General features: G+C 37.3%; 4 protein-coding genes and 1 long non-coding RNA gene across 5 annotated transcripts in view; all 5 read left to right on the top strand.

Annotated features, from left to right (window-relative positions):
* Positions 1–660, top strand: part of LOC109464310 — a 21445-nt gene extending 20785 nt beyond the window's left edge. The window contains exon 28 of the mRNA XM_019761262.1: positions 440–660. Within this exon, the coding sequence (XP_019616821.1) occupies positions 440–660 (221 nt within the window). The remainder of the gene's footprint in view (positions 1–439) is intronic.
* A 768-nt stretch (positions 661–1428) lies between these two features.
* Positions 1429–3667, top strand: LOC109464324. The gene is made up of 4 exons (XR_002139880.1): positions 1429–1523; positions 2031–2151; positions 3112–3254; positions 3539–3667. It is a non-coding gene; the product is annotated as an uncharacterized LOC109464324 (long non-coding RNA).
* Positions 3668–5326: 1659 nt separating this feature from the next.
* On the top strand, positions 5327–12616 carry LOC109464311. Its single transcript, XM_019761263.1, has 13 exons — positions 5327–5378; positions 5626–5895; positions 6851–6999; positions 7672–7816; positions 8054–8142; positions 8682–8888; positions 9463–9637; positions 9871–10019; positions 10578–10700; positions 10950–11084; positions 11444–11675; positions 11990–12138; positions 12434–12616. The coding sequence occupies exons 1-13, from the start codon at positions 5327–5329 to the stop codon at positions 12614–12616; spliced, it is 2058 nt and encodes a 685-aa protein (XP_019616822.1).
* Positions 12617–14693: 2077 nt separating this feature from the next.
* Positions 14694–18643, top strand: LOC109464312. Its single transcript, XM_019761264.1, has 8 exons — positions 14694–14972; positions 15254–15437; positions 15915–16085; positions 16867–17134; positions 17296–17352; positions 17549–17628; positions 18004–18144; positions 18483–18643. The coding sequence occupies exons 1-8, from the start codon at positions 14694–14696 to the stop codon at positions 18641–18643; spliced, it is 1341 nt and encodes a 446-aa protein (XP_019616823.1).
* A 1193-nt stretch (positions 18644–19836) lies between these two features.
* LOC109464313 lies at positions 19837–23695 on the top strand. Its single transcript, XM_019761266.1, has 6 exons — positions 19837–20008; positions 20631–20777; positions 21162–21337; positions 22134–22293; positions 22800–22979; positions 23667–23695. Exons 1-6 carry the CDS (start codon positions 19882–19884, stop codon positions 23693–23695), a joined length of 819 nt encoding a protein of 272 aa, XP_019616825.1. The 5' UTR covers positions 19837–19881.
* Positions 23696–25047: the final 1352 nt, after the last annotated feature.

Raw genomic sequence — 25047 nt, forward strand, 5'->3', positions numbered from 1 at the left:
AAGAAGGACAATGGTTGGTAAGATACCAAAGAAACACGAAACGGACTACGAAATTTTCTTATCGCCCCCGAAATGAGGTCTGTAACGTAACTTTTTGTTTAAAACATAGACACCAATGGGGTAGCGTGCTGTATTCTGGGATAGTTTTGAGGGTATTTCGAGAGTTTGTCCTGGATTCGATGCGTTTTAAGACTTGCGCGCAAAATGGGCATTTAATGGTACACTGTAAAATAATATGCATTTTTCACTTCCAAAAATAAATGCCTGTCGAAATATAGCCCCTCCTTCTGGAGGTTAGTATTCCTTTAAAACGTGCACATGAGTTCATCTACTTTCATTCCTAACACTTTATTCCCTGCCATTTATCTTGAATTGTAATGTTTTATATTCGTATAAGTCTCAAGATGAACTTACAACATTTATTATTTTGGACATCCAGGTCTAGCTCTTGAACATGAAAAGAGTTACTACGTCTCAGTAAAAGCCACCAACAGTCTTGGGAAGGAAACCTACGGTTACTCCGATGCCATTGTTATTGATGACACCCCGCCATTGGCGGGACTTGTTGTTGAAGTGTCGGATAGGAACTCCTTCAATTTCAGCAAAAATGGTCTGGGACTTCCCTCCATGTCACGGTGCAACACTGCTGATGGTAAGTAGAATTAAACACTAACGGTGTGGAATAACCTCAGATCACTCGATGATCTCAATTGAAGTTAAAATCGATTGATAACCAGTTTCTTATTCACTCCCGTAGACCCCATTGTCAGTAAGAGTTCGTGTAATGCTGCAGTTCTCAACCAGCTTTTCCAGGGGTGCCAGAGTATACGGAATACATCAATTATACGGAATACAGCAATCGTATTGGTATACAGTGCAATTTTACGAAATACACTGTAATTTTACTAGTGACGTTGAATGGCGTAACCTGGACCCGGGACGCCACTGACGGAGCGTACTCATATTATGATATTTCTGTGTTTTTTGGTGGAATTTGGACCGTTCTCGTAGATAGACCTTTAGTCAAATCACTACATACTACTTGAAGGGCATGTTACTGCACAGGTATCATTTCAAACTCGCTCGATAAAAGGACAAATATGTGAGTCAAACTTAAGACTAAGGCACTGGGTCCAATCCATGATTCAACGTCACAAGTAAAATTGCACTGTATTCCGTAAAATTGCACTGTATTCTAAAACGATTGCACTGTATTCAATAAAGTTGCACTGTATACTAATACGATTGCACTTTATTCCGTAAAATTGCACTGTATACACTGGCACCCCTGCTCCTATGTTTATATGGTGTTTTAGACAGGAAAAATTACCTACCTACCTCATCCCATGACCTCCTGGCTGTAAGGGGTATGACAGAATTGATTTGAATATGGCAGGATGCTACATTTCGGATGATATCTTATATACAGAGTGTGAACGTCTGGATGCCGTGTGTCAGCGTTCCCTTACCAGTGTGTCTGCAGCCTGGGAACCCTTCACAGACGCAGAAACACTCATAGTCAGGTACAAGTAGGCTTCCTTGTCAGGCATGCAAGCTTAGTTTGAAACATATACGGAACATAGTATTGAAAATTATGTTTAGTAGCACTTTAACTATTTCCAAACACAGGACTTTTTTAAAAATTCTATAACCCAACAAACCAACAAGCTGTCCAATTTTTGTCCAAAACTATTTTCCTTTTTTTACCAGTACTTAAGCTGGGAATAAGAGGGATATTTCAATTTGACCACTAAATATGATGTCTATTTACTAGTTGCTTACAAACTTCTTATGTTGCAGTTTGATTTTAAAGCGAGAAAAGTTTCGAATAGGCTTTTGCAGAGCTGCAATGCATAACTATATCCGTATGTCCCTATTTCGCCATAATTTACCAATCATACAATGGTGTCACCAGACCTTTCACTAATCTTGTTTATATTACCCGCAATGATCCAGACATCGTAAGCTCACATGCCCCCAATTTGCAATAACTAATTTTGTAGCCAATTCCTCTTCATTTGCCTATACAGATATGAGATTGCCATAGGAACCACTCAAGGAGGAGGTCAACTGCGGTCATTTACAGAAGTGAACGTCGAGAATGGCTGCTCTGCCACTGTCACAGGCCTGAATCTGGCAGACCTAAGACAAGTCAGTTTTAAAACCACTTCACACATGTTGCATGGCCATAATTTCAAAATTATTTCAAACAGACTTCAGTATTTGTAAAGAAGTCATATAATGGGGTTATTTGTATGAAAATGATTTTTATGGGTGTGGTGTGGTGAAACCATATTGCTTTTTCTGATGTTTCTTCTCCTTCTTCTCCTTCTCTTGCCATTTTTTAAATGGATTCAGCTTCTTCATTTTAGGGCCTAAGGTCCTGAAATTTGGTATGGAGGTACAGTGGGCAAATACCCCTAGGCTTTTTTTAAATTATTGTGATACAGGCTTTTAGAATGGTTTTATTTGAGTTTTTTGGCTGTGTTATAGCAAATGTATTACTGTGTTAGTTTGCCTTGTTTACCACGTTTGGGCATGAGTCATCACAATGGAATGCAGGGCATCAACCAATAGGCATGCAGCTTTCCTCTATACTTCTTGCTGATTGGCTGTTGGGATTTAACTTGATTAACACCTGCACAGAAGCATTTCCATACTGACAGTATGTCTGTATTCAAGTGTTTTGGTAGGTATTTCAAGCTTTCCTGCTCCAGCATTGGAATGCCGGGCATGGACGTTTTTTTTTTTTATTTTGAAAATCAACAGTTTGCATTATGCAATTAAAAATCCTAACCAATAAAGTAGGGAATAGCTATCCAACTGTTGTTTTAGTTGTATTTTACTTCATATTATAGTTATATCAATGTAAATCATTGTTTTCCCTTGTGTTTCTCATTCTTTCCCTGCCATGTGGTAAAATGTGGTGAACCCATCGCTGTATTTGCTCCAAAGCAAATATTGGCCTTTCTAGTTTTATCATTAAGTTAGTATAATCAATCATATACAAAAGTAAGAAAACAGTTACCTCCAAATTCCCAACCTAACTGTACGTCTTAAATTTAGCTTTTAGATGAGTTAAGATAAAGCACAATCTTAACTGTGTTTTAGGTCTATGTGTCAGTGAAGGCCACCAATGCTGCGGGCCTGGCTACTGTGGCCGTGTCTAACGGTGTGTACATCAGCAGGGTCAGCGCTGGTTTACCTGTACTAGCTGCACCTCAGGTCAGAGATGGAAACCTGGAACAGGACCTGTGAGTAACACATTCCAACAGTTTCAACCCTTTGATCTTAACATCATTGAAAACTGCAATGCAGTTTGCATTATTAAATCATATCACGCCAGAATATTATTAATTATTACATAGTGAATAAAAAGAAATATCACTATGCCGCTATTACACCTTGTTTCGTGTTACGTTCATGTAAATTCCTGTCAGCCACAGCCTAGAGCACATCGGTTTAATGATTACTTGGGACATATCTAGGTCCTTTCTTCGATAATTTGTACCTTTTGGTACATGGTTCGTAATCACAGGGACTACCAGACATCGCTGGATGAGCTCCAGGCTAGTTGGGACTTCAGTGGAGACCCCTGTCCTATTGTCAAGTATGAGTGGTCCATTGGAAGAGTGGATGAAGCTGTCATCCAGCCTTATACAGATGTACAAGGTGTGTTTCGTATTTTGTTGATTATCTCACCTACTATGTTCTGTATCTGCATTCAGTCTTTTTTGCCATCTTCTTCCACTGTCTTGTATTCCGCAGGTTACCTTAGCTCTCGGAGATTTCAGAGGTTATGTTTGGGCCTTAAAGACCAATGGTGGCGCTCATGTGTTTTTCCTTGGGGCTGCCCAGTTTTTGCAGTTCTATGGCATGATTGAGGGTATCTATTGTACCGCTGTAGCTTCTTTCTCTTTTCCATTCATTCACAAACATGTTTGAACCCCTTAATTTCTTGTCGTAACAGTGAGGAATCCTTTTAACAAATCCCTTTTCTCATCTAGAAAACTAGATGTCTTCCTCTTGTAGGAAATATCTACATGCATTTCATCATCTGAAAATTCCTCATGTATTTCCCTTTCTAGGAAATCCAGATATATCTTTACTGATTTTAGCATGTAATTCCTCTGCAGAAAAGACACACAGCTCTACAGATGGACTACAGATGAAGAGTGGTGAGACATATTACATCACCATCAGAGCCACCAATGCCCTGGGGAAGGTGCAGATTCAGCGGTCTGACGGTCGGTCCAAGACATGTGGACATACTTACACATTCTGATTAGCTGTCACATAATATTACTACAGAAAAATGTGACATGCTTAATGCATGGTGGGTAGAGCTAGTTAAATGAACAAATACGTAAACAAAGACCTTCTTTCCAATTGCATTATTAATCAAAATACCTTTTATTATTTCGTAGTGGCAAAAAATGGAAATTACATTTTTCATCAATTAAGGTGTCCGTCACGGTACATTTCATGTGATAGATTCAGACGTTAATTTCAAATTTACCCTGTGAAAAATTAAGGGATCAGGGTTTTTTTTCTTAGTATAGAGTAAAAATAAAAGACGAGTTACGAAAATTTCAAATGTTTCACAGAGTTATGATGTATAATTATATGTAGTTACACAATATGACCTAATTCTTTCTTTTTTAATCTCCCATACATGCAGGGATCACTATAGAGGCTGATGCTCTTGTGCCTGGAGTTGTATTTGGTGGAACCATCACAGATTTTCACATACCTTACCAAGCGTCCATCTCTGAGATATCTGCCAATTGGAATTACTTTGGGGCAGAAAGGAACAACCTTGTCACAGGGGCAACAGGTATTTTTTTAAAAAAATTGGTAGAGAAACTTCAAGAAAGATGCGCTTTGATGGCAAGCAAATTTTGTTAATATATTGCATCGGCTCTGTAAAAGAAAAGATGTATATGCCAAACTTAATAAATGTGAAAATATTAAAATTTTGATAAAGAATTATAAAGCTTTAAAGTTATGGCACAAAATTAGAAGATACCCCCCATAACACATTTCATGTTTACACAACACTAGGAATTGCTACTCAAGCAACTGGACAGACTTTAGAAACTGCCAGACGTTTTTCGCATATACAGTAAACAGCCTTTTTTGCGTAACCCATCTCTCCAGCTTTGTACATGTAAAAACAAGCTGCGTAAGACTAAACTTTAAGGTCTGATCCACTCATTAACATGCGTGGGGTGTGGCTCTCCAAAACACGGGGCTTCTATTTAACCCCCTGTCCGAGGGACGTCCATAACCGACGCTATGTACTCATTCATACCTGAGTGAAGTGATGAACGTCGTGCAAAGTGCATTTCCCAATGGTACAGGATCGGTGGCATCTGGTAGGATTATAACATGTACCACACGACTCCACTTTACTTGACGTTAATTTTTTGTTAGGGGCTGTTTTTGATCTTCACATCTTGTGCTTAATTTGAAATACATTATCCTACCCATGGAAATGCTTCTTGTTAACATTAGTGGCAGACAATGATGCCTAGGTCTTCTTCGCCAATACATTAGACATTGTACCTTCAAGTTATCAGAACAGTTCACATTTATATGTATATGTATATGAATATTTTCTAGGCAACGAAGAGGTACGAACTGATGAAAACCAGCACCAGGCAGTTGCCTACTATGAGGTTGCTGTTGGAACTGACCGGACATACCCCAAAACCAGAGACAACACAGTGGAGTTCACCAATGTTGGGCTAAACAAAACCTGGACCTTTTACCACCTAGACCTGAAGCCATCAGGACTATACTACGTAACTGTGCGAGCGTACAGTACCAGTAATGCCATGGTAGAGGTGACGTCCAATGGCATTCAAGTAGGGTTTGATGTTGCAGTCACAGGTAAGAACGTTAACAAAAGAACACAATCCACGCAATGTATTTTAGCAGTCTCGCTGAAGGTCCAAAAGAAGTTTAACCTATGGGTCATATCAAGATGTTAGCAAGACTAGCAGAGATAAAGAATGGTCTATCAAACATTGCAGCCAGTATAACAACAGTGCTGTTCATTAAGAAGCAACACATTGCAGTATGTTGATTGAATTAACTTTTGCTATACTGCATGCAAGCTGCTGCACAGTTGTAGGTGATGAATGGTAAAGAGATGGTAGCTTGTTATTTGAAATAATCAATTTGCTCCATACAAACATTGGGTAAATGATCTTGTGATTTTACTTGTTTAACCCTCAAACACCCGACCGGGGCCCATTTGGACCCCAGACATATATTCTTATGTGCTATTTTAAACATTCATCCCGTGACATTGTCGATAAACCTCTTCTACAAGTTCTCAATTTTTTTGGAGATCGGCACAGATTTGTAAAAATAACAACCGATGTCTTATGTTAGACCGTCTGGGATCCAAACGGACCCAAGCCATGTATTTGTACTTTCCTACTCACAAAATTGTTCGGATGTCCTCAATATGTCTTTTATATTTTATTGCTTTAATATCATGCAGTTTACCAAGTAACCTCGACCGAATTAGGTTATCAGGTTTTCAGAGATTTTACAATTTGACAATCATATAGGTCAAAGGTCAACCCATGTTCATGCCTGCAGGCCTTATCCTATTTTTGCATAAATTATGATGATGAGCTGGAATTTTTTAACACTAAATCATGCCATACCTCTTACTATGTTTAACCAATATATGTGCAAAGATCACTGAAAGAATACAAAAAGGAATATAAATTTGAAAGAATCCAAATGGGGTCCATTTGGACCCCGTTCGGGCATTAACGTCACAAGAAAGTTCGGGTGTTTGAGGGTTAAATTCATTTTTTTTTAAATTTAGCTGGAGAGGTTGTCATTCCTGAGTATGCCAAGTCCGCTACAACGCTTACAGTAGAGTGGGCAGGATTTGAGTCTACATTGGACATGTACATCTACTATATGGGCGTCAGTTCCACACCACTTTCCGTGGGAACTCAATGTTCAGATCTGGTAAGTAGAAATAGGCGCATTTAGCAAACCGAGATTTGTTGTTTACCCGTATATTGGCCAGCAATACCCACAGAATTACAAACTTGAGAGACTTATGTTCAGAACACAGCTTAGATTCGATAAACATGCATTATGTACGTAAATATAAATAAATGTGACATACATGTACACCCCATTTTAGATCCTTTCACCTTTGCTTCAAATCAATTTAACAGTATACATGTATACATGAAAGGACACGCTATCTAACACAATTTTTAAATTTTGTACGAATTTAACATGGGAATTCGGAATGGCACGATGGTAACAGGGATGTTTTTTTACACGCTTTTTACAGTTCAGTAAGTAAGCATATTATAAAAGCACTGTTGCAACAGGGCCGTTTTGTTGTGTCTTTCTTGATACTTTTAGACCTACTAATAGTTTTAAATCGCTCTAGAAGTAAAAAAAAAAACAAGAAAGAACAGCTACTGTATAAGTTAGCAACAAGATAGTTATGAAAAGCCTTTCTAAATAAGGGTCACCCCCTCCCTAAAAATGTGCAGTCGGTCAAAGCAGTACGACCGGGTGACCAATTGGACTGAAAAGAAGATTTATATATCTTTTGTAATGTTAAAATGAAGAAAAGGTCTGGAGTTAATTGTTGATTTAAGAATAATTACACCTCTTCAGATCACTGATGAGAGTGCTGTACGTGCACTGTTTGGTGTATTTCCTGTCCGCCTAATGGAGAAAGACACCTTCTACATAGCACATGACCTCTCCATGGAGCACAACAACACATATTATGTCACTGTGGTGGGAGTCGATGAAGCAGGTCAGTTGTTAGTTACCTTTTAACTCTATAAGTTAGGGTTTTTTGTTTTTTTTTAGATTTTGACCAACTTCTCAATATTTTTTTGTGTCTTAAAGGGGAAATAGTTCGGTAGATACACTTTTTGTAAATATAAAAAGTAAAGGAATTTATTGGGAACTTAGCATTGAGTTTGGACTAAACATTGTATGGTTATAAAGTAAAAACAGAATCTGACGCCTTCATTCTCTCCATGAACAGGTGAATGTAATATGAGCACCTCCTCCTTCCTTGTGGACCTGACTGAACCTGTAGAAGGACAGGTCAGGGTAGGACCGCTGTATGGACAGGTAGGACAGCGCAATCGGTAGCTACTATACTCGTCTGTTTTGTGTATTCACAATAACATAAGACTGCCAACTTTTAAGTTTGTCAAATTGGATATAGCATAATATAATATCATTATAGAGTCAATACATACTGGAGCGTATCTAACCTTTCAAATTTGGCGACTGTTGCAGTTGATTAATACCTAAACAAGTATTTAAATAGATGTAAATATAGTTGAATAAACAAATGGACGATTCAAGTGGACCCGACAATATCAACCTAACTACATGTAGAAACAAATAAAGGTTTTTTTTGTTAACTTAATTAATGTTTCCAATTAAAACTTAAACAGTGTAGCTGTTTGTTATTCTATTCGTTTTGAATTCTAGCTTCAAATTTGAAAAAAAAAAACATAGATAATGGGTATGAGCAAACTCTAAGTTTAAAGCTCTTTGTTTGGTTATTTGTGACGGTATTTTGTGCTTACCATTTATTAACGATAATATAAATATTGCAATGATAATGATTGTTATTTCTTATGTTTGACAATGTTTTATAGAAACTGGCGTATGTTGTGACCAGGGAGAGCATCACAGTTCACTGGGAAGGGTACTATGACCCTGAGAGTGATATCTCTTATTTTGAACTGGTTCTCTACTCTGCCAAGTCCTGTTCAGTTTCAGATGAGGACTCCTTGTCTGAGATATCACATGTCACTGTGAACAGTAGTTTCACATTCTACACGTTCTTGGAGCTCACGTTGCAGGTTTGTATGAAATTCAATTTTTTATCTATTTTGATCGGTGCACATGTAGGTAGCCGGGAAAATTCTCTATTCAAGTTCTATTCAGAGCGTAGGAAATTCTTAAACTCCCGCCAGTTTATTATTCTAGACTTCGGCAGATGCAGTTTTACTCCTCTATAATCAAAATAATACAAGAAAACTACGAGAACTTGGCAACAATGCCCTTGGAAGAACTAAGAAATTAACACTAACAGTGTTAAATGCAGTTGGTGTACGACATTCATTAGATACAGACTGACTGCAAAAATCAAGTCGAAGGCAACATTGAATATTTGACAATCCTTTCATTTTAAAAAGAGGTAGAAATCATATATTTTGCCAAAGTGCTGCATTAAAATATTCATCTATACTTGGGATGCGTTTTGCTGCATATTTTAGAGATATTTTAGATATATTATTATATAATATATAAATCTATATATTCGGGAACTTTTGAACTTTTTTTATTATACAATATTGTTTTTTTTCTATCTTGACGCTGAATTCTTTTAGAAGAACAATTTATTTATAAACACCGACTTTCATGTTTTGTTAGGAAAATACTCCCTACTATGTTGAGCTGACAGCATTTAACAAAGCTGGCAGAGAAACAAGGACTCGGTCTGTACCTGTCATCTATGATGTACAAGAGACCACTGCCGGTGATGTCCACGTCGGCCTGGACTTCATCCGGGATGTCACTTTCGTCGGAAGCACAACAGAAGTCGAAGGTATATCATCACATTGGACATAAACATCTTGAAAAATAAATGTAAAATACACTTTGCAGATGACAAAGTTTTATATAAAGAAAACACAATTAAGACTTTATTTTTAAAGGCATGTAGGTATGGTTTTCGAAACTTAAATCTTAAAGTTAAGAAGTTATAATGCAATTGTTTAACTCCAGAATCATATTGATTACTAACTGAACAAACGGTTGTCGTATCTCTTGATTAAAAAGGGAGTATCCTGCACCTGGCAGACCCCGGTACTGACAAGGGATGTCCTGATAGACCTTCCCTCTTCACTGATGTAGAATGGTCTACAGTCAAAACAACAAACTTCTGGGGGCTTGGAGAAGATTGGAATATTTTGTTTCGGAGCAAACAGGTGGGGTTGCTACATGCACATCTTACTACCTCCATTGTTTGCTGGTGCTGGTTTGCAAATTTACAGAATGTTGTACCTGCATTGGGCAACCAATTGTAAGCATACAGCGGCAGCTAGGTAAATCAGGAATCCTTTTTTTTTCCTAGAACAATCACAGAGTGAAATTCGCTGTCACCAAGTACAGTAGGGACATTGTCATTCGCTAGCTTTAAACAATGTTTAGAGTTAGATGTTCAAGGGTTAGGTGTAGCAAGCCGATCTGTGTAATGTAGCCAGCTGCCGCCGCGTGGCGTGCTTGCGACAGATACAGATCTATACAGATACAAATCATTATTTGATGATTATCACTTCATGTCAAAATTCAATATTATCTATTAGAAATAGACTGCATTTGTTGAAAGCAGGTTTCATTCTATATATTGTTTCAACTATGAAACAAATTGTTTGATCACAAACATTTAGCAAAAAAGAAAAGTTCTGATGATTTTTGAGGGCACAAGGAATACGATCCATGCTGAAGTGGTCTTATTAACCCGATGCTTGGTTACATTTTTGCAGGTTGTTCCCACAGAGGACGGACGTGGTGTGGCGATCACCATAGAGCGAGATGTCCAGTCTCCACAGATGTTCTCTGGTGCCATCTACAGGAATGCTGACATACAGAAGGGAGGCACTTATAAGGTATTAGCAGAAAACATCCCCATCATGTTGCAGTGAACCCCGTTTTAGCTGGCTATAATGTGTGATTTTTGAAAATAAAATGATATAAAGACCTAAAAAATGATAATAAAGAATGTACTGAATGTGCATGGGTAGTGTCTTTTCTTATACAATGTAGAATTTTACATCTGTACAGTTTTATATCAGGGTTCTTATATCTAAATTCCACAGATATTCTTACATCTGAATTCTTGTAACTAAATGTTCCAGGTGGACATTAAGGCAGGTGCCTCAGACTTCTCCGCCATCACAGCTGTTGTATTCTGGGACGGTCCAGATGGGACTGTCGGGGACTTTGACGTCTGTCGCTTCTGCTGCCAAAACACAGAGGATCTGGTCTATTTGGTAAAAAAACGTTCTAAAATGTATTGTGGTTTATAATGTATAGAATTTATTTTGGTTTATAATCTAGGGAGTTTTAACAAAATGTTAGAGGAACTAATTCAGGAAAAAGTTGACCAAATCTGTATTGAGATTTAAAACATGATATACATAATAAATGTATATGACAACAAACTGTCGGATTACAAGCAACTTAAATAATATTGATAAGACGTTGCCCAGGCATTGTGCAACATGTGCAATCATATACAAAGAGAATAATATAGCAGTTTTCAAATTGGTAGTGTTGAGCGAGCTTTACCATTAAATAACTTACCAACTTAATTGAGACATCCATTTAATTTCAGTATCATTTTTTGCAGTACATGTGTCCATGTGATTGCTTGATGCACCTGGCCTTTCCTACCGATGTCCCAGAAAACATCACTCTAACAGTAGAGACATACACTGAACAGGTCACCTCAGAAACACAACAGGATGTGCCGAAGTACGTAGTGTTTGAAGACAAGGTAGAAGGAGAGACTTTCCAAGGAAATGAAGACGACATGTTTACTACCCAGCCGGCCTGCGGCATGCAGATCCACACAAATGGAGGTAAATTCTGATAACATGTTCTAGGGATTTTTTTTACAGTTTTCACAAAGTACGACATACGAGGAAGCTGACTAAAATATTTCAATTTTTTCTACATCTCACATTTGATTTTGTAAGATTCAAGGGCCTCATGACATACATCATATGTATGTAAAAAGTACATGTACGGGTATGATGCTCAAAAATGTATTTGACCTTATTCATTTGCTCCAATAGAATATGAAATTTTGTAAACTTTGAAATTTTGTAAATCATTGCCGAATTTCATGCTTTTAAAAATTGAAAGGCTATAATATTTTTTTTTATATCACCAGTGTTGGATTCGAAAATTGTGCTTTGGTGCCAGTACTATGACAACGAGTACCTCGCCAAGTATGAAACCGTGGACAGTCTTAACTTTGACCCCTCAGAAGAGTGGCATACCTACAAGTTTGTCTTCAAGTCATCTTCAAGAGAGGGTCTGGTAAGGCCTTTCCTCTGTACATTGTTATTATTTGTAGATACACGTAATATAAAGTACATTATATGGTGCCTGGTATTTGTCACAAAGATTATATGTGATATACGGGTAGGGAAACAGCGTAAACTTAATTTAAAAGTACAATGGAGTTTCAGTAATTCCCAATGTTGTCTTCCCAAAGTTGGTTAAAAGTAGTATACTCAACTTCAAATTGTTACCAGTGTTGTAAGATGGAATTTGCTGTGTATAAAATTACCAATGAAACTCCTGACCAATATCTTGATCCGTGACTTCACAGGATGACTGGAGTCTGGAACTTCTGATTGACAACCATGAGAAGGCTGTCGTTTCCGGCCTCCCAGCCTTTTCTGATGGCACAAAGTTGATCTTTGACCAGTGGAACGCAGACAACACTGTTCCAGAATTGGAGTTTCAGTTTAAACCACCTACAGCCACTGTACTGTTTCGGAATCTTGTGTAAGTTACAACGATATGAACTTAATTTAAAGAAGTGATACCTCATACTTTGTATTTTTAAGTATGTACTGATGTCTTAGAAGCCACACAGGGTGCAGGAAGACACGTCTATAAAGATTCATCAACTAATTAATTCATATATTTTATGGTAAAATGATTCTATAAGAAATAGTTCTATTTCATTTATTTTCACATTTATCTATCGAGTCGTTTTGTCGAAGAAACAGAATTTTACCAGGCGCTAAAAGTGACTGCTCGTGCCCAACGAACTGAATTAGTATGAAATCGTAACATTTGTTGTAACTTAAACCCATCAGCAATATTTACAGAGAGCAATATTACAAAAGCGTGCAAATTATACCTGGAAGCTGTCTAGCGTAGCACATTTACGTTTGCTTCTTGTGACGCGGAACGAGACGGGTCATTAAACAGTGTGAATGGATGTATTATCTACTGCTCCTCATAACCTGACCAGTCTCTGATAGCTAGCGATTGACCAGCTCGAGGTTGACGGCGTTCTACGCGCGCGATGTTACGGCACACCGCGCTGTATTTACAGAAAGCAAAAAAATCGACTCGAATACCACAGAAGTGTACTATTTCAAGTGAAACATATATAATCCTGTTCCCTGACCATTGGAAACTTAACTGTCATATTTGCCATTTGACCACAGGTTACCCCCACCAAGCGATGTCCCATGCCGATACGGTCGACCTTTCCATGGGAACAAGGCCTCCATTCTTCGATACTCTGCAGGCATCTTTACTGATGATGACAACACGGTGTTTCCATTTCAAACGGTAATGTTAAATGTTAGTTACATTTAATATTAAGGCATAAGCTGCATCACCACTTCTGTAACTTTTTTGCAGATGATACATGTGGCTTGCTGAGGAATCGTTGCAATGCCTAAATGTAGATAATTTTAACAAATTTTTAAACAAAGCCTGGTTCCATGTCCAAGATTGTTACATTATCCAGGAGACCGAATATACAAGCAGCTCAATATGTTTTTGAGGTGTAAGTTGTTTAATCAGGGTGTATGTGTTCTAGCAGCCGAGCCATTAGTGATATTTTAATTTCTTCAACATACGTTTCCTTACATAGGTTCATAATGTTCTGACCTTGGTACATGTCTACTGTAAATGACACTGTTTTTTTCTTTTATTTTTTGTTCTGTTTGTTTCAAAAGAAATGTGTTAATTCAGTGTTTGGTTAACATCCTTCTGAGACCTTCATTCCAACCTTTATTGAAAAACGTTCTGCCATATATTATCCGCTGTACATTTTCACCGGGTAACGTGTCATCTGCATATTATTAACGTAACGTCACAGAAGTGATGGATTAGGTAAAAAATATAGGGTAAGGCTAATTTTATGTGTTGCATATTTCAGTTTAAACTTGTTTCAAAATGACTATGCCAACACAGATCGACGTTCTATGTAAAATTGTATGAAGATACTTTGCAGTGTTGCCAAACCGTAGAGATTATTTTTTTCAGTAACAAATTGCTATTACTCCAGACAAAAAGTATTCAATCACGTATCATTTTGCATTGTATCAGTTAGTATTGAGTCAGCTTTTGTTTCACCGTGCCATAAAGTGAGAACCGAACTGAACAATTCCTTGTTGAAAACTTGGCATGCTTCCTCAGGTGGCTGAGCCCTGCACGCCCTGCCTTGATACATGCAGTCGTTTTGCCTGTGACCTTGACTGTGATGGATCAAAGGTCGTCCTGTACCCTTTCACCTTGTCTGACCTTCACCTTCCCGCCACCAGAAATGAAAGTGTGAATGGGACATTTGAGGTCAACCCTATTGCTTATTCTCTGAAAGGTAATTAAAATATAATGATGTTATAAATTTGCCAGAAAAAGGATTAAACTGTATTCAACCGGTATTGGTTTGACTTCCAATTATTGTTTTTACAATGTAGTGATTTGCACTATCACGGTACAAACAACTAAATTCGAAAGAGAAACAAAATGATGTAATTTATGAATTACCTTACCATTCAATGTAATTGATTAAATGTTTTAATTGTTTAGTGTATGAGTGAGGAACCGGTACAATGCTGAAAATGACTGACAGTTCTGTGACTGTGGAACTCAAATCTAGATCTCACCAAAATCAAACCTTTTCACATACCGTTATCCTTACAGTCCAGGCCCTTTCTAGCAATGGTCTGTCGGTGACGTCCACGTCTTCTGCGTTCTACATCGATGTAACTCCCCCTGTCATGGACATCATTTTCCACATTGATGTGAAGCAGGGTGAACTGGAGCCTGTGAATTTCCAACAGTCCAACTCCACCATCAAGGCTTTCTTCAACTTCATTGACAATGAGAGCGGAGTCAAAGTATGTCATAGACAGAGTCGAATTGAATGTTACATACAATTCAGTTTGTAACATTAGACACTGTTTTATGCTTCAGAATTAGTCATGAACCCATCAGTCAAAAGTCATTTTTCCTTTGGGGAATATCATATACACGGGCCTTTATAAACAGACATCTATTTTGGTGTTGTCCTCCGAATTTTCATTCTAAACATTAAAAAAAATAGTTGAAAATGGTATTTTTCTTTATGAGACTTTTTTTAGAATGTGTGATATATATTTTCTCATGTCGTTTACCAAAGGAATACTGGTGGGCAATCGGGACATCTTTAGGATCAACAGACATCCAGGCGTTTACTTACATTGGGCTGAACCAGGCTGCCTCAAACAGTGAGTTAGAAGGTACTCTGCAGAGTAACCTAACGTACTACGTCACAGTCAAGGCAATCAACAATGTGGGGCTGTTTAGCATTGGATCATCTGACGGTAAGCTTCAGTTAATTAATCTCATTTCATTAGCATATTGTGTATTACATATTTTTCAAAATATTTACTCCAATTAAACATTAGTCATTTTTCAGTGTTTAGTGAAAAAGAATAGTGCCATTTTACGGTAAACACAACTTGTCTTGTATTCTTACACCATAAAGTATTTCCATTTTAAAGCAAAATATTATAATCACATTTACACATAGGTTTTATATTGCCAAATTATTTTTTTTTTCAAAACCCACAAAAACCTCGACAATCATCATGCTAACGGTATGTATAATATATTGGTAATAAACATGAATAAACAGTTATTTTCATGTCCTTAAAATGAACGGAAATTCTCAGTTTTCGTGACGTAAAAAGAAAAGAAATATTCATTGTTTTTAACATTTTATCCATGCATATAAAAATTTACTAAATTTTGTTGGTCATAAAAAATGATGTTTGTATATTGTCCAACACAATCATTAGGAGTTCAGTGCCTGTTTGACCCACCAGACATGACTGATGTGAACACAACAGTACCAGGAGCTAAAGGTTTTGATGTGAAAACCAACCAACCTGATGCGAAACAGAGCAACAACCCTAAAGTCACTGGTGGAACTTTTTCCAAGCCCTCAGATCCCAGCATCACCAGAATTGGTAAGTCCTGCATGAGTAATTGCATGTAGTTTTTTCTCGTGAGGCTATTTCAAGTTTTTTCCCTGTAAGGTAGATTATAGAACCACAGGGAGGACAGGCAAAAACCACCCTGTGTAATTTTCTTTTTTTTCCTGGAAATAAAAATGTCGTGCAATTTTGCTAAGATGTTCAATTTACCCCTGGTCTGATTGCGCATTTTAATTACACATTTAGGCCACACCAATTTAATTTGTTGGTTCTCGGATTTTTTCAGGAAAAATATGAAGCGACAGGGCGAAAAAAAAATAAAAACAGGTCTAGGCATCCCATTATAGGCTTAAATGCTACGGAATGAGTCATGAAGTCAACACAAAAGGCTGGGTTAAAATTTAAACATTGAATTTTGAACTTTTAATCAAACCACTGCAATGATAGATGGGAAAACTGTAACAACTAGGAAGAAAAGGACTTTCCTCAACTGTTGGGGGCAAAATATGAGCATTTTTCAGTTGATTCAGGACCAGAATCAATTTTTTTTTTTTGCAAATCAGAAAAAAACAAAGAGCCTAATCCGAGAACCAACAAATTAAATTGGTGTGGCCTTAAAAAGATTTAGGAGAAGACTCTAGGGATATACGAAAATTATTTCATGTAAGTGATGTCTATAATTAAACGCATCCTACATAATAATGATACCGGACATATTTTGACATTTTGTTTTACAAATTTCCACAAATACTTGATTTTTCGTTGTTTATATACATGAAAGAACTGATAAACCAGTTGTCTGTATCCTATCCAGAATACTGCTTAAGTAGCAGAGAAGACCTATCTGACGACATCTTCCCCTGTACCATTGTTGGTTACAACTCCTCTGGGTCAGTGGAGGTGAATGACGGAGAAGGCCTGCTGGTGTCAGGTGAAGTGGTAGCCAACCTGACGGACATCAAACCTCCCAGTTCCTGCAGTGCCTCTACAAATGACTCCACGTCATCCTCACATAGTTCCAGGTCCATGACCAGTTTTGTTAAGTCCAAAACATCTGATCCCAGCTCTTCTTCAGCATGCAGGTTAGTAACGGGTAACGTCATATGTAGGACTAAAATATTTGGAATTTCTTCATTTTAATAAAAAAAACGGAGGTATCGTTTTATGTGTAACGTTACATGTCCGTATATCTATTTGTGTTTCTGGATATTCTATAACAGCAGCATCTTGAAATGGTTTTCAGCACTAGGACCAGTGCAAGATCGAGTAGTGTCAGCAGGTTCAACATGCCTCCTGGATCGTAAGTATTTTCAAGTCCTCTTACACGTTACGTTTAATAATGTTACATTATAGACTAAAAGTACTTTAATTTTGGCAATTTGTTAACTATGCTCAAAGAAGCTGAAAGAAAACATGGAACAGGTCTGTGGAACCATAACTGTTTTGCAATGACTTATTACATTTTTCTCAGTGTCACGTGTACTAATGCCTTGCAGGTGTATGCACCCAACTGTTAAGATGTGCAATGAAGCCGGTAGCTGTGCAGCAAAAAAGTTAAATACTGTGACTATAATCAGTAAGTCTATGCCATACAGATACTGTTTTTATGCTAATTGTAACAAAAATGTTTGCCTGAAATGTTGGCTACCATTATACACAAATTGTCACAAAACATCTAACATCTTGGAAGCTTATACTTTTATGTATCAATCATTTGCCTGTATGCTACAGAATTATTTAACAAACGCTGGATATAACAGACAAAAACAAGAAGTAAGGTTTAACCGTGTTGTTCTGAACTCATTTATGTACCATGATCTTTAATCCGATCATGCTTATAAGCATTCACTAAATTATGATAATACAGAATGCTTAAAAATTCCGGGCTCTATGTAATAAAAATTGACCTTAAGAATATTATTCATAATAAAGTTCAAATTTATGCTTTCAGCTGATGAAGATAAAGCGCAGACCTCTGAGGCAGGTCAAAAATTGTCCTTTGGCAAAACATCTCTCAACTCAACTCTGCCAGGACGAAGAAAGAAAAGATCAGAAGAGGATAGCATTGATGTAAATGTGGAGTCAAGCACAGGTAATATAATTATTTAGTAATATGAAAGTATTTTTGTAGAAATTTAGGGTCAGATAAAACTCAGAAACATGTCCAGATTTGCTATGCACAGGTTTGTCCTATACGTGCTATATAATACACTCTGGCCCGATTTTATCTAGTTGGCTTCATCACCCATATTGTAATCATTAATAAGTCAGAACATCTAGAGGCTACACGTCATTAACCCCACTTCGTGGACATTTCGTATAGCTTTTCTATGCGCATGATGTCGTAGGTAGAAAATACAATCAATTTAACTTGGTTAGTGCAACTTCAAATCAAGAACTTAAAGTTAAGTGACTTATTTTTCAATGCAGTGCTACCCCCTGGTACCACCATTACCTTTGGGCTGCTGGATGAAGAGCGGGAGTCAGCAGGATATGCCTCAGACTCGTCAGTCGGGTTCGCCCCCTACATCACTGACCCTGTCCTCACCACACAGACAGACATGACGGCTAGGATACTTAGACAACGGTGAGTTTAAGATACGATAGGATTGTACACTTACTGGTACATGGTGTGTACTGCAATAGGGGTATTTATGTACATGCACAAACTATTCTCTTTAAAAGAGTGCACTTTTGTCTGGATGACTTTGATTTATTCCAGGCTGTAGTAGGCCACTAATATTTTGCTAAAATATGTGTTGCTTACTTACATCGGGAGAGCTATTATAATAGGCTATGTAATCTACATATGGTGTTCTTGTTGTCAGGGTGGTTGACTCAAAGTGTAAAGTTTCTCAGTTAGAATCCCAGGAAGCCCCAAGTGTTGTGTCCTTGGGAAGGACACTGTGGACCTATGGTTAAATTCGTACGTACTTATATCTTTTGAAATAACATACATACCCTCGTACACATTTAATAAGACATTACACTTGTAAAAAGAGAAGCAACCAGAAAAACATGAAAAAATGACATTTATGTTAGTCACAAATGTGAAACTTAATAACTAAATAAATGAAATGTCTTTTATATAGGATTAAATCCGTAATGAGACCAAGTTTCTACCTGGCGCCTCTGGCACAGCAGGAGCTGAACTGTTCCCTGGTTGTGACTGTTACATTTGATCCCGCTGCAAACTGGACAGATGATATGCCACTCCTCATCTTCTGGAACAAAGGTGCACGGCTGCTTTGAGTTGTCAGACATTTGTGATTATGTCTGTCATAATATATACCGATGCCTGGTTGTTGTTGTTGTTGTTGTTGTTGTTTTTATGATTTTATGATACTGATGAGTATAAATCGTTGTCGGTCCGGTGTTTATTTAGAAGAATAAAACGTGCATGGAATACTTGAAGTTTTGCAATACAAGTTACTGTTACATGTTCATGCTGTAGAAAATGGCAAATAAGTACATCCAGATCAGTGTCGCTCTATGGTCTTTCTCTTCCTTTTAGATACCCAAGAATGGGATGATGCTTCTCGCACTTGTGAAGAGGAGGGTTGGGTGAACACCAACTACACTACAGGGACTATGGTCACTTATGTAAGTATAATGGATACATGTCACTGTAGTAAAAACGTTAAAGGTAGTCCCATAGCCTAATGTATTGGGCATAACTGTGGTGTTGATTTCCACCTAGAGCTAGAAGGAACTGATGAAAAGATGAGATTATTTCTTTGTCGGACAGTACAATTTCTGTGTTCCTACTTAGGTCTGCACAACGGGTTTGCCAACTGACCGTAGCAGGAGATCCAAGAGAGACACAGACATGCTGACGGGCATGGAGTACCTGAATAGAGAGACACAGTTTGCTGTGGCTGTGGTTTCAAAGACCATCCCTAACGAACCTCCACAGTTCCTGTCAGATTTGAGTGTAACCATGGAGGAAGATTCAGGTCTGTTCTAAGGGGCTCTTTACAGCGATTTAACTAAAAGACAAGGGGCTGACTAACCATTACATGCATACATTTATGTATTTTTGGCAACGCTGTATGATATTATTCACAGGCTTTGGTTAACTATAAGTTAGTTATATGCGGTGTTAGGTTTTTTTCCACATACTGTTAAGATACCTGCTGTCTATTGAGACTTCATGCCATCAAAATGTCTAACGAAAAAGGTAAAGACGCAGGAAGTTAGGGGCCTGAAACTGGTTGAAAGCATGCAGGAAGTGGGGTATTGAGGCTGTTGGTGGGATGCCAGAGGGAAAATGCATCCCCTAAAAATAACAATTACTGTAATAAAACTAGAAACTGAATCTCTTACTAAATTACAATATATCTGTCAAGTCAATCACAGCTTTTTTTACTTACTTTCACAGAAATCCTGTATTTGAAATCTTAAAGATCTTGCTGAAATGCTAAGCAATATAAGATATAATATTGATTTACATTATAAGTTGTCTTAAGTAATGTAGATAAACGCAGCGTTTAAAATCCAGTCGTCTAAACTACAATGATATTGCATATTTCACATCCTCTCCTAGCTATTTGATGTTGTGTCCTTTCAATCATGCAGGTACCCTGATGTACTGGTTAGAGGCAGAAGACATAGATAATGACGACTTTGTCTTTGGCATCGTGCCGGACTCTTTACCCAAACTGGGCACAATGAGTTTATCTTCGCAGGGACTTCTACAATACAGGCCTTTACTGGATCATTCTGGTAAGGATTGCATATACATTCTGACTACAATCATTATATGGTGACTTCGAAAGATGACATTTTATGGATATTTTTTCAATAGACATTGCTGAGGGTAAAATATAACATAACATAACATAACATAACATAACATAACAGGGCTAGCAAGGTTACATGTCAGGGCTAGCAATGATAACGTTAAATTGTGAAATTGAGCTCTTAAAATAGCGCATAGGCCGAAGAGCGTATGCTGTACGATTAATTAATGGTCGAAAAAATAACCCTGACTGACCATATATCATTTTCAACCAAGCGATCTTTTTTATTCGCGAAAATGCTCTTTATAGGATGGTCCAGCATATTCGTTGTGGTTTTATTGCATACATGTGAATCGTATTCTTTCAGGTATAGACAAGGTCATGATTTATGTGAAAGAGAATCGTGAAAATGGTGACATCATTCCTATCATGGAGACAAGAGCTACATTTAACGTCACCATCAAGCCTAAAAATGACAACCCCTACATCTATGTGCAGGTGGATGGACAGATGTTGGTTGTATTGGAGAACAACACAGTGAAGGTATCATATTTGAAACTAATCACAACTTACATGACTACAACCTATTGTACTTTTAACGTTTGTGGACAACTCTGTAGTAGTTGCTGAAAATCCATAATTAGCCAGTGAGTCTGTATTCTTTATCTTTGTTAGATGCCATGAAATTCTAACTTATTATTTAACACTAACAATGAGAGCATTTCATTTATCTGATTTCAATGCGTTACATTCAGATATTCAAGAGCAAGCACAACACCTAAATTTTGTTATGTTTCAACCCAACATCTGATTACCTCAACAGATCTAGTCCCGAAGTTCCATCTTAATCATTTGATCAGGATCTTTTAATGTTGAGAATTATAACCACATTCACCTTCATGTTTTTGGTAGCTTTCAAATGTGTGTGTAAACACAATAGAAGACTTGATAATTGGAAAAATTCTCTAAATCTGCTACATTTAAAGATGTGACCTTTTTATATTTGTCATATACGTAGTTGACATGTAACATGTATTTTTCAATTACGTAAATGACTAAAGACCTTATTTGCATACACCATGAGAAAATGTTCTAATTTATAGTGGTAACTGCAAAAAAAATTATAACGACGGTATTCGGAATTCATTGCGTAGCATATTTATATTACATTTATTATACAGTGCTGTATTTAAACTTTTAGTTATAGGTTCATGAAGTGCGTAGCTGTAATACATTGCCTAAGAACCATTATTTCTCTTGGGCATTGGCTTTATACACCGATCTCGATTATTGTTGTGTGCTGCAGTTACTACCTGTAACAATTGTTTTATTTTTGCAGATCACTGTTGAACAGAACATAGACACCAACATTTGGTACCAAGATTTTGACACCACCGTGGCTGTGTGGGACCCTGACAGTAACGATAACCTGACCATTGACCAGTACAACCCAACATATGGGAACATCCGGCTTAGTCTGATACATCCTAATGACACAGGTGACCCTTTATACTGGTTTTCCCGCTTTCGAATAAAAAAAAGATTATAATCTTGATCTTTTTTATGATTACACTATTTCATATATATTTTACAGTTATATTAGTCATAATAAAATGTCTTCAATGTTGGTTGATGACATACAGTGATGGGAAAACAAACGTTAAGGAAATGACTAGATTATAAATATAAAATCCACATTGTACGGAAACTTAAATCAGGGCAGGTAACATCTTCCATATAAATGGTTTAGATAATTAAACATCAAAACCTAGTTCTAGATTATGTTACATCATGAATATGCCCCCCCCTCGTTCGTTTATATTTCTACATCTCACTTCTTTAGTGGAACTGATTTTAGGGCATTTATCTGTTTACAAAGCTAAGGTGCAGTCCAAGCATCCAGCAATATGTTTAACAAACCACGTAAAATACCACAATTAAATCAATGTCTGAATTGGTTTTGGAAAAATATGATTTAGCTGTTAACATCATATATCTACACCAGAACTTCCTTCGGAGGGAACATACATAAAGGCATCAGTGAAGTTTGTGCCGATTGAGGACTACTATGGTCATGATGAGTTCATACTGATGGGCAGGGATGAAGATGGGCTGTTCTCTGAACGCCTCATCTTCAAGGTCTACATTCTACACATGCCCTGTATCAACAACGGAACATGCACTGGTGCGTATATTGCTCTTTCTGTGTACATTTTATGTTTGTATACTGAAATCTAGTAGTAAGCAAATACAAAAATTATGCAAACTTTTACTCAACCGTAGCTGTACGCCATAGGGGCAGTCTGTCCACAAAATTTTGTAGTACAATGGCAGCTGGTGACACTTTCACTCGCTACACCCTTGACTGACGGGACTAGTATTGCTGGAAGACTACCCCTCTGGCGGTCACCAGCCATTCTGGCCAGTTTGGCCGCCGTCTCTCACGACCATTTTCTGATATTGTCAATATGTTATTTAAAAGCTATTTATCTGTATGAAATGAGAAAACAAGGAAACAAGAACAGGAAACAAGAGAAGCAGGAATCAAGAAAACAATGAACAAATTGGGACGTATAGCTCTTTAAATTTTGACATGTAAATATTAGGCAAAATGGTCCTCCAACTTGTTTGACCTAATGCTATGGAAAAAAAAAGAATGTTGGCCATAAAGAAAATTATTTTGATGGTTGAAATTTCTGTCACTATGCAAAACATTTGCCAAGTTCATTTTAGACTGGTGCTGCTTTTGTACTCTACTTACAGACATTTGTTCTCAAAACATCGCCATAAACAGGTGATTTACAGGTATTCGAGAAGTGTATTTGAAATTAAACTTGCATTTGTTATTTGCATGTTTTCTTTAATTTGCCAGAAAATTTCTGTCGAACACATAACTATTGAGATGGCTGCAACATAAACATAAAAATCAAAGTTCCTATTCCTCCGATATATTTTTTTCATTATTTTCTTGATAAACAAGCAAAAATCAAACTTTCCCTATTCCTGGTTTTCTCTACCTAAATTCGATAATTTTATTTGAAAAGAAAGTTTTATTTTGACTGAAATACATACATAAACACTCATGTTAACCATTTACTTTTTTCTAACTGTACCTCCATGGATTTTTCCTCGATAGGTATAAGTGGGGACCTGAACTGTACAGCCCCCAGCCGAGCAGACGGGTATGACGGGTATGACGGGTATGAGTGTGCCTGTCCTCCGGGATGGGCGGGGCGGTACTGTGAGACAGATCGAGATGAGTGTTTGTCCAGTCCTTGTCCCTGGCCACAGGACTGTGTCAACTACATTGGTGGTTTCAGGTCAGTTTTTAATTAAAGAAACAGTTATCTAAGAGTTAGAATCATGATAGGCTACCGCATTATACACTGTAACAGTTAATGTGTCCAGTTCTGATTTTAAAAACTTAACAAAGGACTGCTGATGCGTTATTATTCTTATTAATAACATTATCATCATTATTACAAGTATTACTATCATTTGGGCGGACTCTTTTGCAGCGAGCGGCCGATGATAAATGTAGGAAGTACAATGGACAGTATAATGATACATACAGGTTTTACCAAAGGGATATGCTGGGTTGCAAATCTGAGTTTCTTGTCATCGTGCTTTTAAAACTACACATAAGAATACAAACAAACGCTACAGAAACATTCTTTGCGAATGTAGTTATAACATTTCATCTCTTTAACAAAGAATAATTTTCAACCCACAGTTGTGAGTGTTTGCCATCCAACCCTGCCTGCAGTGGACTGACGCCGTGGCAGTATGCTCTGATCTTCCTCTCCGTGGCCGCTCTGGGAGTTATTGGATTCATTTTGTACCGTTTCCAACTAAGGTGAAGAATTATAAGAAGACAACAAGATGATCTATATTGCGCGAAGACAATAAACTAGACATAGACAATCCATACCTATGTTATGGCCTGAATTAACTGAAATAATTAAAGATCTTTCAACGGTGACTAAGGTCATCGTTTATCATTAACAATCAGTAATGAAAGATGGTGGATTATATCTGAAACGTTTAAGACTTCAGAGAATTATTTCAGTTGCTTGATTTGTTTTATATTGTGAAATTACTTGGATATCTAAACTTCTTTGGTTTTTAAAGTTCATACCTTCGCCAGGTATGTATTCAGGCTAGTTACACAAGCAAAAGTTTCTTCCTGCCACCATTTTGATAGTTATCCACCTTACTGGCTTCAATGCAGATGATGGCAGTAGAGCCGCTGC

The sequence above is a fragment of the Branchiostoma belcheri genome, unplaced genomic scaffold (genome assembly GCF_001625305.1).
Source record: "Branchiostoma belcheri isolate BF01 breed outbred unplaced genomic scaffold, Haploidv18h27 scaffold136, whole genome shotgun sequence".
Taxonomy (NCBI): Eukaryota; Metazoa; Chordata; class Leptocardii; order Amphioxiformes; family Branchiostomatidae; genus Branchiostoma; species Branchiostoma belcheri.

What these genes read in the sequence shown, in the direction of transcription:
- LOC109464311 (XM_019761263.1), top strand. Translation starts at nt 5,327, where the DNA reads ATGAACGTCGTGCAAAGTGCATTTCCCAATGGTACAGGATCGGTGGCA. An exon ending in TAGGACCGCTGTATGGACAG is followed by an intron (nt 8,143 to 8,681) that starts GTAGGACAGCGC and finishes AATGTTTTATAG; the next exon opens with AAACTGGCGTATGTTGTGAC. An exon ending in TTTTGTTTCGGAGCAAACAG is followed by an intron (nt 10,020 to 10,577) that starts GTGGGGTTGCTA and finishes ACATTTTTGCAG; the next exon opens with GTTGTTCCCACAGAGGACGG.
- LOC109464312 (XM_019761264.1), top strand. Translation starts at nt 14,694, where the DNA reads ATGACTGACAGTTCTGTGACTGTGGAACTCAAATCTAGATCTCACCAA. An exon ending in ACAATGAGAGCGGAGTCAAA is followed by an intron (nt 14,973 to 15,253) that starts GTATGTCATAGA and finishes CGTTTACCAAAG; the next exon opens with GAATACTGGTGGGCAATCGG. An exon ending in AGCTCTTCTTCAGCATGCAG is followed by an intron (nt 17,135 to 17,295) that starts GTTAGTAACGGG and finishes AATGGTTTTCAG; the next exon opens with CACTAGGACCAGTGCAAGAT.
- LOC109464313 (XM_019761266.1), top strand. Translation starts at nt 19,882, where the DNA reads ATGCTGACGGGCATGGAGTACCTGAATAGAGAGACACAGTTTGCTGTG. An exon ending in GCCTTTACTGGATCATTCTG is followed by an intron (nt 20,778 to 21,161) that starts GTAAGGATTGCA and finishes GTATTCTTTCAG; the next exon opens with GTATAGACAAGGTCATGATT. An exon ending in TGGAGAACAACACAGTGAAG is followed by an intron (nt 21,338 to 22,133) that starts GTATCATATTTG and finishes TTATTTTTGCAG; the next exon opens with ATCACTGTTGAACAGAACAT.